Raw genomic sequence first — 14968 nt, forward strand, 5'->3', positions numbered from 1 at the left:
AAGGAGGGGAACCCAGGAAAATCCTACTCAGGATAGCTTGCCTGAAAAAGCTTTTACCTTTTTCAACCGAGTGTTTCCATCAAAAATCGAACTTCAGACCACTCGCACCAAAGACAAGAGTGGCCACCGTTCACAGGAAACAAGAGGATGAATATCATAGATTAATTGCAAGAGAAAGAAACAGAGGGAATAATTTTAAAAAAACAGCAATAAATTTACTTTACAAAAGAAAAAGAATAAGGTGATCCATAGAACATTCTAACTAATAAAAATGGTCTCCACTTCACAAAAGTTTGAGGAACAGGTACTATTTTATATTGTACACAAAATGATATCTATTCAGTTATAGCTTCATGCATATGGGCGATTGTTCTTCAGAAGATATTTTCAGTACTATGTGTTTTAATCTAAGATTCAATGAATAATTAGTTAAGTAATTTATTTGAATAACTTAATAATTTTTCTACGTAATAACAAATCACAACCACCATCACTACTGGTTTATAATCTTTACTGCCAAATTATAATTTCCAGGCAATATTATCTCTTAGTAATCTTTTTGATATCGTATTTAAGGGGGGCGCGGTAGCTCAGTGACAGAGGGTCTCTGGTTTGATTCCTGGCCGAGTAAGTTTGCGGGGTACAACATTTGTGGCCGTGAGTTTTCTTGAGGTACTCCCGTTTCCTCCCACCTTCTCTCATTTCACCAATTCTTCCATAACCATTCAGTTGTTTTTATCTCCCTCAGCCTAACAGGCATATCGTGGAACGTTAAACTGAAAGATTTGACGTCATTTCATTTCTTAATTTAGCGTCACAATCCCATAATTAGGCCCCGAGGCTAAGGGAGCCGATCATAATGAACGAAAGTAGTGGAATGAAGAAAGTGGGGAAAAAAACGAGAAAACCAACGGGCACGGTGTTTGTCCATCATAAAGCCGAAGTGGCGAGAACTGGGGTCGAACCAGTGATCCCGCAATAGAGGGTACTAGTCTACCACTGAATAACCACGGCTCCGAGACTCAATTTGCACAAGTTGATTGCACTTCTCCAGAAGGTGGGAAACTCATGTTTTCTTATTTCAGCAAGAATACATGATAAGTAAGTCTACAGCTTAAGAGTCTTCATCTCGGCGAAATTAAAATACCGCTAATTTTACAGTAATTATGTGATATCTTCAAATAGATAAAAGATAATCGAAATGTGGAACAAGAGCGCCCTAGACAATATTATTTTGCGTGAGGTACCGTTATCACAAGTCACCTAGTGGCTTTCCGTTTTCAGCTGTTTAGAAACGCGAAAATAAATGCCGATTTTCAAAATGGTTCGAAATCGAAAGCAGATAAGTGAGTCGTGATAACGTATTTTAATTTCGCCGGGATGAAGACTCTTAATGTAGAGAAACGCCACTCCATTGAGGTAACCCTCAACAAAGGTGAAAAGTTAATCATTTAATTGTGAGAGACTGATCCTATTAATGCTTTTAATGTACAGCATTTTTCTTTGTCCATAAATAATTTCACTTATGTTGAAGATATATCACTTTTGAAACAATGGAGTTCTTATTTCGTGCCTCGTTCTTGTTATACAAGTCATACGTAGGCTAAGCACTTATTACCAAAGAGAAACGAGATGGCTAATAAGAGAATTATCTTTGAAATAATTCAATCAAACATATGAATAGAAAGCATTTGTATAACATTATTGAGAGCTAACTTTAGTTATATTCATTGAACTGTCAGGAACTTCGTAGTCTTCTTCAAGGCTTTAATTGACCATATGCATCTCGTTTCTCCGACTTCTCGTTATTTAACACTATTTATACACACTATTCCTCTACGCAGATCACTAACTGTGTTTTTATTTTTTGAGATTACGCACCAAAATATATTACTTAAGAATACCACACACCACGAGATCTGTACATTCACATTTCTACATCTATCTAATGTTTTTAAGTTCCCTTCGGAGGAATTTCTGTCCCCATTATAAGACTACTTTTGGTGGGTGAAATATTTTTGTACACAAATACACCATCATCTTGATATTCACTATATGGAACTTCCACGAGAACTTTATATCCTAACCGAGAGGCAAGTCTCTGAGACTTGACGGAGGTAAAGATTGTTTTAGTTACTGGAACCCCAATGGCTTGACACAGATCGAACCTAGCTCTCAGAATTTCTAAACCAAGCCCTCGTTGTCTGTAGCTGGGTGTCACTGATAGTCCGAGGCCATCAATATATTTATCGCATTTGTAGGTCTCGTATACGTCAATGAGGCTGTTGCAATGTTTCAGGAACTTTAAAGTTATTCTCAGAGCTTCACCTTTACATTCGAAGTCCTCTTTGGGGTCAGTTTTCTGCTCCACTGCCAAACAGTTGAATCCTGCAACACGATTGGTCTTTTCATCTATAGCCATCAAGCTAACTTCTTGGTCTAAGACGTTGGACCAAAATGCTATTCCTTCATTCAGTGAAACAGAGTCTTGAGTGTAGTTGACGGCGTTGCAGATAGGTTCATCGTTTAGGAAGTCCTCCCGAAGCTGTTGGAGGATTTCGGGAACACGGTCTTTGGTGACATCACAGATCCGGAACTGCCCAAATTGATGCCATTTTTGAAGAGGGACAGAGATTGGCCTCTTGAAGCCTGACATGACGCCTTTCCTGAAAATAGAATCAAGAAAGAAATCAGAATTGTAATTAATACATAAATAAATGAAAGAGAATTAATGACATTAGAAAAGGTTGATGACTTGTTAAAGACCATTTGTCCACTACTAATAAAAATGAACCAGAATCTTTTTTAAAATAAAATTGAAATATCAATTTAATTTAAATCATTCATTAGCTTTGATACGTAAGCTAGTTAATTTATTTCGTCTTAATTCTTGAGTTTGTGGTCTACTGGTAAAGTGCATAATTATCCTGATTTCTATCACAGGACGCAGTTGAATCTATTGTATAATATTAATAAATAATAAGAGACCTTTCTTTTTTTTTCCAAGGGCGCCCATCAGGGGGGTAAGGTAGGGCGCTCGCACCTTAGAGGAAATTGTACTTCAGAGTATCGAAAAAACAATAGAATTTTTACATTAGTTACAGCAAAAGTTGAAACTATATTAGAAACGTCGCTTATACTTGCCCCTTTTGGAAACCATAACATGGGCGCCCTTGTTTCTTTCCCTTTCCTTTTTCTTTTTCCTCTTTTTATAAATTTAACATCCCACGTTTATGTACTGAGGGTTTAAACTTCAATAGCTGTCCTTAATTACGCGGGGAAGATAATTTTATGAAAGTATGAAAGTATTAACGAAGGATGCATTTTATGTATGTGAGGGTACCACGACGGATGGGTAAGGGTAAAGTTTGTGTTTTTTCTTTTGTTTTCTTTCATTAACTCCCTTTTCCTTGGGTATTCCCCTCTTGGGGTACACTCATAAAAATTGGTATGTGAAGCAATGAAGTAGCCCACTACATTGTAATACTCTGTATGTGTACTTGTCGCTCATGTGGAGAGAAGAAGGGGGGGGGGGGGAAGCCATTTCTTGAGTCTCAGTTTCTAGACGTAAAATTACATTTATTTTCAGAACGGTTTCATATAAGACAAGGTATCTTTTCACTGAATTGGTCTTAAGCATAATTCTTGTTGCTTTCCAGCTCTCCAACGATGTATCATCAAGACTGTATGATAATTAGGGGGGTCACCAGGACCGTATAACCATACTTTGCATTACACCACTTTCACAGTATATTACCGTAATTTCAAACTTATTCTTTGAACCTCAAATTCAAAAAGTAGCGTATACGTATGGATGGGAGAGAAGAACACACATATCGTTTCTCAACGGCGCCGACTTTCCAAAATTTATGTGGGTGCATATTAATGGTGGGACGCAGTGGCGGATCCAAGATATGATCAAGAGAGGAGCTAAAGCATAATTTGTAGCTTTATTCAGTGTAAACCAGGATTGAAGCCCATTTTATCCAGTGTATACCTGAGCGTCAAGGGGGGCTATAGCAGCCCCCCTTGGATCCGCGCCTGGCGGGACGTGTTACATGTTTTTAAGTGAGTCTCGAAATTTTCCTTTTCCTCGATATTATAGTATGATTGATTTCGTATTAGTTAAAATCTTTTATGAACACTGTCATAAAGGGCTGTGCTGTGATAAAGTAAAATATGCCGGTGCCATAAGGATAAGTTGGGGCAGCCCTAACTCAGACGGTAACACGGCTGACTTAAACGCAAGAGAAACGGGTTCAAACTCGGGTCCAAGTTTAAGGATAACTTATTGTAAGGAATATTCTCAACATATGTAATCGTAATATTAAGTGTACGGTATATTTTAAATAACTTATATGATGCACTTCTTTCTTTTATTTTGTTTATTCCTTATTAGTGCTCAATATCGACATGCAGTTACTTTATAACACTTGTAAACGAATAAAGTGAGTGCATTGTATTGTGTCACGTGTAAGGAAACATCAAAGCAAGTGGAAAATATGCTATTCTATTCAGAATATTATTCCAGTTTTTATTGTGGAGGACTGCCTTTTACTAGGCCAGAGACAGGCAAGAAATGGGGGAGTGTCAGGCCCGTAACCAGCTCGAACATGTAGGGGGGGGGGCAGTGAAAGTTAGGGGGGCCCGAGCCAAAAATATTATAGTTCATTTGCAAGCCTATTGTGAAAATTTTAGAGGAGGCCAGTAAAAATTTAGGGGGGCGGCCCCCCTAGACCCCCTTGGATACGGGCCTGGGGAGTGTTGCTTAGTTGCCTTTGCAAAAATATTTGAAACAAACAATTATATTTTTAGAGGTTAGCAATTTTAACTTTCATCTCAATGTTTTAATTGTTTATTATATTTTGATAACGGTAAATGAGAAATATTTATTTTATTTTGTGTCTATCATACTAACAATCTTGTAGGCGAAGATTATTTGTGTGGGTGCTGGAGGTCCGGAGCACCCACGTAGTCTGCGCACATGTCGGTTCCCCGATATTGATTTTAGTGGTTTTGAAATACCACACTGAAATATAGAAAGGATACGTAATCTATTACTGCTACTAACAAGCAAGGCTATAAATATATACGTAAATCTAAATAGTGGTAGCAGTGTTGCCAGGTCCCCAGCTCGAAAACTCGCTACTATGCCGTTAAAATTCCGCCACGTTCCGCTACCCTTACTGAAATCCCGCTATTTTCCGCTACACTATAAAATTAAACACTAATGGTTAAAAGAAACAAACAAAAAACGCTGTTAATAAAACTGCAACTAGTCTAAATTCAACCTGAATACAAATTGTATATTAACTCTGTAAAATACTCATAAAGTTACGAAATACTCATGAAATTTACATAGAAGTTGAAATTCCGGGTTATCTCTCGTCCTCGTACCCTCACCCCTGCGTACGTACATAGTGCTTTCCATTACTTCAAAATGATAACATTTTACCTAAATAACTTATGGTTTAAATCAGGGCTTGCTAACTTAACATAATGTGCGTTATTATTAATTCGTTATTTGTTACCATACCTATATGATAACGAAAAATGAGACTAAATGAATAACGTTACTGCGTTAAATACCGTTTTAGCTGTTACTGATAGAATTACGGTACTTATTAAAAATAACGTTATTGCCAGGCGAAGAGAGCATTTCGTTATTAAGGCTGGGTTACTGCTGCAATAAAGTTAATGCATGATAACGTAATAGGTTTTATTAAAATGATAACGTTAAAGACACGACTGTTTAACTCAATATAAATTGCAGTTAATTGCATCAACTATATTCGTTATTTGTTATGGTTCCAATATCGTAACGAAAAACGAAACCAATTTAGTAACGTTATTGTCATAGGTATCACTTCAAATGTTACTCTCACAATTACGGTACTTATTAAAAATAACGTTATTGGCAGGTGAAGAGAGCATTTCGTTATTAAGGTAGGGTTACTACTGCAACGAAGTTAATGCATGATAACGTAATAGGTTTCATTAAAATGATAACGTTAAAGACATGACTGTTTAACTCAATATAAATTGCAGTTAATTGCATCAACTATATTCGTTATTTGTTATGGTTCCAATATCGTAACAAAAAACGAAACCAATTTAGTAACGTTATTGTCATAGGTATCATTTCTAATGTTACTCTCACAATTACGGTACTTATTAAAAATAACGTTATTGGCAGGTGAAAAGAGCATTACGTTATTGAGGTTATCGTACAGTTGCAATAACTTATTGAATGCTAACTTAATAGGTTGTATGTCAATGATAGGGGGTCTAATGTTAAAGACGGAACTTTTTAACGTAATATAATTGCATTAAAATATTCGCTACTTGTAACCGTTCCTATACCGTAACGAAAAGGAAAACTAACTGAATAACATTATTATTTTAGGTATTATATCAACTATTACTCTTATAATTAGGGAATAGAGCTCCTCCATGGCTGAGCGGTTAGCGTACGCTCCTTTGGCGTGGGTGATCCGGGTTCGATTCCCGGCAGGAGATCATCTGATTCGGATTCTACGTTAATCAGTAGGCCCTATCTCATATAACCTCTCTGCTGAAAAGGATGTTAAACTCAAAATCAACTCAACAATTAAGGTATAAAAAGTAATGTTATTGACAGAAAAAGCAGCATTTCGTTACTAATTGTAAGATTAAGAATCAGTTCTGTACAGTTGCATTAAATGTTATTGAACGGTAGTGCGGTAAATCGTAAAGGAGAAGATTTGCTAATAAATAAATAAATAAATAAAAATGAAGTATTTGATTTTACGTCCCATGCTTATGCCGGATAGGTAACATGCATGTCGATGGTAAGAATAAATGTGAGAGAATTAAGAAAGTGGGGGGAGACGGGATAACCCCAAGAAAACCCACACACGTTGTGTTTGTCCTCCATAAAACCCACTTGGCTCAAACTGGCATCGAACCAGGAACCCCACGCAGCAGAGTGAACGCTCTACCACTGAACCACCTCGGCCCCTTTTCTTTTTCATGTACGACTATATATATATATATATATATATATATATATATATATATATATATATATATATATATATATATTGTAGTTAAAGAAAATTATATCAAAACTTAGCCAATATCCAATATTTGTTAAATATATGAGTACACTCTCCTAAAGGGGCAGTTTTGGAATTCCAACCATTGACGCTTCAGAAAACGTTAAGCATGGAAATTGAAGAAGTACTGATGAATTACTATAGTAACTCGTAAATGTTACAGGAAAGTACTATTTGAGTTTTGAATCCAAACTATTAAATTATAAACAGCATTTCATTTCTTCTGAGCACTTGTCTTTTCTGCGGGACGCTCGGGGTTGATTTCCGCCGTGAGCTCATGTCATTTGGATCCTACGTAGCACCACATCACAGAAAGTCTTGACAGTAAACATTATGTTAAACTCCAGACAAATAAGCTTGTTTTAATCACCCTTCAGTGTCACATTTTTCATTGTGTATGATTGGATAATTGATTGGTCTGGAGTTTACCCTCATCCATCACTGAGGCTATGTGAGACGTGGATCTATAGCTAACGTAGGTTCCTAAGGATTTGATTTTCTATCAGGAATCAAATCCTGCTCTCCCGCGCCAATGGTTTCTACAGTAATCACATAGCCACGAGGGAGTATCATTGTTCTATGTAGTGATGAACAAATGCAAGACCAAGACCAAGACCCGGGTGGTCTTGGTCTTGGTCTTGCACTGGAACCCTTGGTCTTGGTCTTAGTCTTGCTTGCAAGAGTCTTGTAAGTCTTGCTTTTTAGAAATCTTATGCTTTTCATAGGTAAATTTTACTCTGGATATAAGTTATAATAAAGTCTACAATGAGCCAATAGTAATGGAAATATATACAATGGATGTTCCTAAATGTAATATAGTTTACCTTCGTGTAATATGACGATAGTGTACAACGTAGGCGATGACCGTTATTTTCTTTTTCAATGGGTATCCACGCTCAAGACTGCTCTATAGAGTAGTAGTCTTGACCCACGCTTCACTACTTACAAGATAAATCACAACGTTTCATAATCTTTTTATGCTTTTTAACAGATCCCACACACCCCTTTGTTCTCAAACTAGGGAGGTTACCCGTGAGACACATGAAAGAAAATCAAGACAGCACAGCTTATTGAAATACCATGAATTGCAATATTATTTTTCACCATAAAGGCGTCAGATTTTTGTCTTTTCAACTACGATTAGCTAACCTTTGTATTAATCAAACTTCCAGTTAAATATTAAGATTTTGTTTTATTGATTCCAATATGTACTGTATGGGGCAGAAACATGGGCATGGAGAAAAAAGGAGAAAATTAATTGGGTTGAACGGAAAATGAATGAGAGATGTTAGAAATAGTAGCAATAAGGGAGAAAAAAATGATATTGTTAAGAGGGGTATGAGGAACTGGTTGGGATATTGGCTGAGGAGGAAATGTATTATGAGGAACGTGCTAGAGGGTATGGTGGAAGGAAAGAGAGGGAGGGGACGAAGAAGAGTGTAGTTGAAGGAAAGTATTAAAACAGAAAATTGATGCGTCAATACGAAGAGACCAGCTGAGGATCACCGTACATCGAAGCTTCTTAGTTCCAGCAAGTGACCTACCAATAATGGCAGAATAGCTATGATGATGATAATTATGGTGATATGTTTATTAATATTGGCCAAAAAAGAGAGAGGAAAAATTAAAATAATAATTATTATAATAAAACCTCTTTATATTTTAGAATAATTTGAGTGAAAACCAAATACCACTATTGCGCAAAGAATACCATTACCCTATGTGGCCGGTAGTTCGAATTTGAGCTTTTCTTTTTTCCAGCATCGGATAGGAACAGGATACAACTGTGGAAATGTTCTGAGGGTTCACCTATTGGAAACGCTCGCAATACTTTCTAACACGCGCACTTCATTTATTTTCGCACAACCACATGAAAACGCAAGGGGAAATATAGCACAAAAGACACTAAAAAGATGAACGTCGAAACTGAGGGGTGGACAAGCTGTTGATTTTGGATCCCTTCAGCAGAAGTATAGAGCAAGGTCAAGAGACAAAACAACTGAAAGTGCGGAATCAACATCAACAACCTCTAGAGACAAAACGAATTTTGGCAACAAGCAAGCTTCAAAGCTTTTCGTTCGGAAATTGTCGGTTGCAATTGTGTGATGAGGGCCTACAATTCTTGGCCCATTGCACCTACGTTCAAGTTGCGTTTTCACGTTATTCACCAGCCACATGAGTCAATGCGAGATTATACTAAGTCCACACTGAAACAGGTCAGGCCTTTTCTGCTTTTATTTTGTACTGACCGCGTGAATAGTGTGCCCACAAGCATAAGTAGTACATGAAAAAACTGATTTGAAGGAATCAGAACTACTGTTTTTGGTTCACAGGGAAATTATAGTAACAATACTAGCAGAATAACTTAAGATACACACATTTTTCTATGATAATATAAAAACGATTTAAGAGCCGGGCCCGTTGGGCTCCTTATGACAGGCCGCCTCTGCTTTTGACCTATATTAGAAGTAGAAAATAACAGTATCAAACTCGAAGTTATTTGAAATAACTGTACAAAATCAATCTCACTTGTGATTATGGATCATTTATTGTTGTATAGGCATAATGTTATATCGCTCAATCGTCATTGAGTCGAATACCTAAGGAGGCTAAAAGTTATATTGATAAACAATTATTCCATGTATATATAAGCATCCGCCATGAAATCAAGCTTGCGGTCACATGCACTAAGTTTTTGTCAACGTCATGAAAACGTTATTTCGTTATTAATTTTATGAGCACACATTAAAAATCTCCAATGGATGCTTGAGCCTCGGAGCCAATGCCATACCCATGGAGTTGGCACCTATGGCGTACGGAATTACTGATCTTGCCTCCGGTGTGAGCGGTCCCGGGTTCGATTCCCGGTGGGGGCACTCAGTCGAAGAAGTGTAAAACGCTTTTTCAGGCCAGCCTCCTTGAATGAGGTTTTCCTGGGTTTTTCTCATTCCCACCAGGCAAATGCCGGGGTGGTACCTAACTTATAGGTCCCAGGCCGCTTCCTTCCTTCCCCAATCCTTTCTTCCTTCCCTTTCCCCGGATTGTGTGCTCTCCGAGGGACGTCATCCCTCAAAACGTGAAGGGCTAAATGGCCTTAGATGCCGAAAGCCCAGAAATCTAAATCCCATCCCCCTCCCATTACTGATGTTCAATACTACATTTCTCTTTAATTTTGGAAGAACACAATTAATATGCTTTGAAATGAATGAAATATCTACTTTAACGTCCCATCATTATGCACCGAGGCTAAGGGAGGCGGTGATGATGAAAAATGACTGAAATGGTGGAATGAAGAAAGCAGGAGGAAACAGAAAACCCCAGAAAACCAACGCACACGGTGTTTGTCCACTAAAAAGCTCACATGGCGCAAGATGACACCTGTGTGGCTTGAAAACGAGTAACAAATACAGAAAACGCGAACAACCGATTCAGAAAATGACAGAGGCCTACTGTAGCTATATGCTACAGGGGTAGATCAACTCACACAGATTGCATGAACTACTGGGAACAAATTCACCCCAGCGGCATTTTTACTGAAGCCACGAAATTCAAGTAAAAGACATAATTATTTTCCCCCTTTCCTTTTACACTCTATAGAGGCATCAAGTAGTACCGGTACTTGTGCAAGACTCTTGCGCAAGAGTCTTCGTCTTGGTCTTGATCTTGCAGGTTTGGTTTTGGTGTTGGTCTTGGTCTTGCACCCCTTGGTCTTGGTCTTGGTCTTGGTCTTGCATAGGAATTCCTGGTATTGGTCTTGGTCTTGCATCGGAATTCCTGGTATTGGTCTTCATGTGGTTCGGATTCCACGTTAATCAGTAGGTCCACGTCTCATATAGCCTCGCTGCTGAAAGGGACGCTAAACTAAAATCAACTCAACTCAACTGGTATTGGTCTTGCGTGCAAGACTTTTGCAAAAACTGCAAGAGTTCTATGAGTTATTAAAATAAGTACTTTTGGATTGGTGTCTACCTACGATGGAGAGCGTTTATTTTTAAATAATAAGCTAATAATAATAATAATAATAATAATAATAATAATAATAATAATAATAATAATAATAATAATAATAATAATAATAATAATAATAATAAAGCATTCTGACTTCAGATCCATCAATTGCAACAGTACTGTGAATCCTTGAAGCAAAGTTATCTTTCAGTGTAGTTTACCAACAACAAATCATCAAATGAATTTACGCTCATGCAAAAAAAAAAAAAAAAAAAGAAACATTTTGCTTCTTTGCTTTCTCAATTCTATAAACATAGATGTGAAGTTCTTTAAGAAGGTAACAGTTTCCGTAAGGATGAGTCGAGTAACGCCTCTTTTTTTTCTTTATAACTAACTAACTAATGAATTCTGTGGCCTATGGAACGCGGAGATTCAAAGCCACATTTACAAAAGCTCTCCATTGAGTTCTGTCCTTAGCTAATTGCATCCAGTTTCTACTTTGTACTCCTATTTCTGTAAGATTCATCTTAATATTGTACTTCCACATGGGCTTAGGTCTTCCTAATGGTCTCTTCCCGATTGGCTTTAAAGATAACACTTTCGATCCTGGCCTAATCTGACCTGGTTTATTCCAGTATCCTGGGGCATTTGGGCCTTTTTAAAAGATTATAGCACATTGCTAAATAATGATAGATGCACTTAAACCATTGCAAACATTTTTCTTTATTTTAGGTTTTATTACGTATATATAATTTGGTGATGTAAGAAGGGGTAGTTTGATACACTGCTACTTGAAATAGGTGCTTTCTGAACAATCGAAAAGAAATACAAGAGAAAACTAACGCTCCCGCTGCGTGTGAAGTGCAAGTAGTGACAATGGTGTACAATAAGGAGCGGAAAATATGCGGGAACTGACCCCTGAGTTCCGTTATTTTGAAGCGACGACTCTGCATGATGCTTCGCCGAACAAAATGCACAAGTTCGTCTGTGATGACGGTTGGCCTCCCGCTGCCCTCCTCATCATGCACATTTTGACGTCCTGCTGCAAATTGTCTACACCAGCAACGCACCGCATGCTTGCTCATGACGTTAGGTCCATAGACCTGGCACAACTGACGATATATTTCAATCGGCTCTATACTCTGTGCATTTATAAACTTTATCACTGCTCGCACTTCACACGCAGCGGGAGATGGAATAGGAACGTCCATCTTCAACCACTACCACGGAGCTACTGAGAGCACTAGGGAAATTCCGCTGGAGCATGAGCCATGCTAGGACATTACTGTCTCACATACACGCGGTCGCTCTCGGCTTCCTAGCTGTGGGACGCGTGAAAATGTTACTTTCTGAATGCGCCTCGTACAAATATTTTGAGTTGATTGATATTGAGTTTAACGTCCCTTTCAGCAGCGAGGCTATATGAGACGGGGCCTACTGGTTAACGTGGAATCCGAGCCACATCAGCTCCCGCCGGGCAAATATTTTTTATAAGGGTGTTAACATGTGCTTACCTACTTTCGAAATGAGGATCCAAATCTAAATAATCAATTTCACCTTACGAGCCGGAATCTAAACTGTACTCTTGTAAAATCTTTGATATTTCTTCTACATTTATTTCACTTGCTTCAAACAAGGAACTTTTGTCAAAATGAAATAGTTTTCGGTACAAAATATTCCACTATTTTATCGAACGTTCTGCAATCACACCCAGAAAGTTGATCACAACAATCAACCTTTAAAAGTTCGTTTATACTTCGATGGATGTCACGTGAATAGTATTTCTATCTTCGTTTAACAAAGTAACAAATGAAGGAAGCATATCGCGTGCCTGTCTTTTCGACTTCCGAGATCGTGAGTTGTGAGTAGTCTAATTTTAGTGTTCGTAATTGTGATGGAAAAAATAATGAAACCACGAGCAATTTTTTTTTCTGAATACGAGTGGAAAAATACAGACATTATTGAGTGTAAATAGACTGACTTGGATGAACGAAATTTAAACTCCCAAATTCGGCCATTCAAGCTCAAACCAAGTTTATCCACCATTTGACTGAGACTTAACCTTGAACGCTTTTGGTGAAACAGACATTTTCACCGAACTTGGTTATAACACTCGTTCAACAGTTGAGCTTCGTTGGTGCCCGCGGCCATAAGTCTCAGTAAGTATTCAATACGGTCAACAACCGACTGCAACCCATAATAAGGTGCATAGAGACTGTTACGTAAAAAATGAGTTAGAATCGGGCTCCGGCGTTTTGGAATAAACATACAAGCCGAGTCTGACTCGGGCTTGGATCGAAAATGTTAAAATCTTGATAGCAGTTCTACTTTATTCCATTCTCGCTACATGACCTGCCCATCTGAACTTATGTTACCTCGGTAAATGGGTAACTAGGTAAATGGTATAAATTATGTTACCTCGTTATGAAATTTCCGCCATTCACCGTTGTCATCCCTCTTGTGTCCGAATATTCGCCACAGGATTTTGTTCTCCAATACTTGGAGTCTGCGTTCTTCCCTCAAAGTAAGTGACCAAGTTTCGCAGCCATACAGCATAAGAGGCATGATGATTGTTTTATATATTTATAATGTTGCAGTATCATGGGAACGAAAGTAAAATGTAGCAGACTGCACCATGCTGATCAAGATACAACAAAGTTATTACCCAGAACACACAAGTTAAGAAATGTCACGTTAGCTTTGCCTCGAAGCATTCATCTCTGGTGCGTGCGGTAGTCGGTTCGTTTTCGGTTAGTGCCATAAGTGGTGGACAAACATCGTATGTGTAGGGATGGCCAAAATTTTCCGGAATCCATATCCCAGAAAATTTGTTTACGGAATCGGAAATTTCACTTTCCGGATTTCGGAAAAAATCCGATGTCGGGAAAGTTCCGAAATTCAGAAAAATCCGAAATTTAGAAAATCCTGGAATTCGAAAAAATCCTGATTTTTTCCGAAATATGGATTTTTATTGATTTTACTTTCTGGATTCCGGAAAGTAAAAATTCCGGAGTTGGCTATCCCTAATCAAGTGTGTGTGATTTCTCGGAGTTGACTCGTATCCTACCACTTTCTTGAAACGATGTTTTGTCTGAAAGTTGTTCAAAATTTCGTGCTTGTTTCAAAGAAAGGGAAATCAAACCTTTTCTACTTCAAATTTTGCTATCCTCTGTAGCGGAGTTTCGGGATGCCCATTTTCAAAAAAAAATATAGCTTTATTCCGCATATCTCATTTAATAATTCACTTTAGTTTCGAACCTTTAGTTATCGTTCCCTTTGAGTTACAACACACGAAAAGTCCCGAAAACCCTCTAAACCACGATAATTTCGACTTCCAAGTAGATCTTGGAAGTGCCAAACGGTATAAGCTATCAAAAAGTACTTCCTCTTAAAGTTGTTTAAAATTTAGAACTTGCTTTAATAGGAGCAACATCAACCCCTGTTGCCATTTAAAACTTTGAACTTGGCCTCCTGTAGAGGTATTCTCGGGATACAAAAGCATTACCATGAGATTCCGCAAATAATCTTTTATATGATTGTTTTTGCATGCAGTAGAAGTTAGGGGTTGAGGAAGGTTAAGCGCTTCGGATGGCAGGTTTAGGTTGCCAAGAAAACTAAAAAATAAAAGCTACCACGAAGTAAAATCGCAAATTGAAAATGAAATGAAATCTTTAAGTTTTACGTCCCACGGCTCTGCCGGTTAGGCTAAAGGAGACGCTGAAGATGAGAAATGAATGAAAATGGTGGAATGAAGAAAGTGGGAGAACCCTGATAAAACCCACGAGCACGATGTTTGTCCACCACAAAGTCCACACGCCGCGAGCTGAGATCGAACCAGGGACCCCAAGCACCAGAGGTGAACGCTCTACCACTGAGCCACCGCACCCTCTTAAATAGCAAATTGAATTGAAATAGGCCAGGCC

At 38.0% G+C, this 14968-nt stretch overlaps 1 protein-coding gene across 2 annotated transcripts in view; it reads right to left on the minus strand.

The window, feature by feature from the left end:
- Positions 1 to 252: 252 nt before the first annotated feature.
- Positions 253 to 14968, minus strand: part of LOC145676735 (uncharacterized) — a 66673-nt gene continuing 51957 nt past the window's right edge. For both annotated transcript variants that reach the window (XM_081747546.1, XM_081747547.1), the window contains exon 2: positions 253 to 2666. In XM_081747546.1, coding sequence (XP_081603672.1) covers positions 1955 to 2656 — 702 coding nt within the window. In that variant the 5' untranslated portion in view covers positions 2657 to 2666 and the 3' untranslated portion in view covers positions 253 to 1954. The remainder of the gene's footprint in view (positions 2667 to 14968) is intronic.

This window comes from Thermobia domestica, unplaced genomic scaffold (assembly GCF_964235325.1).
Source record: "Thermobia domestica unplaced genomic scaffold, izTheDome1.hap1.1 HAP1_SCAFFOLD_313, whole genome shotgun sequence".
NCBI lineage: Eukaryota > Metazoa > Arthropoda > Insecta > Zygentoma > Lepismatidae > Thermobia > Thermobia domestica.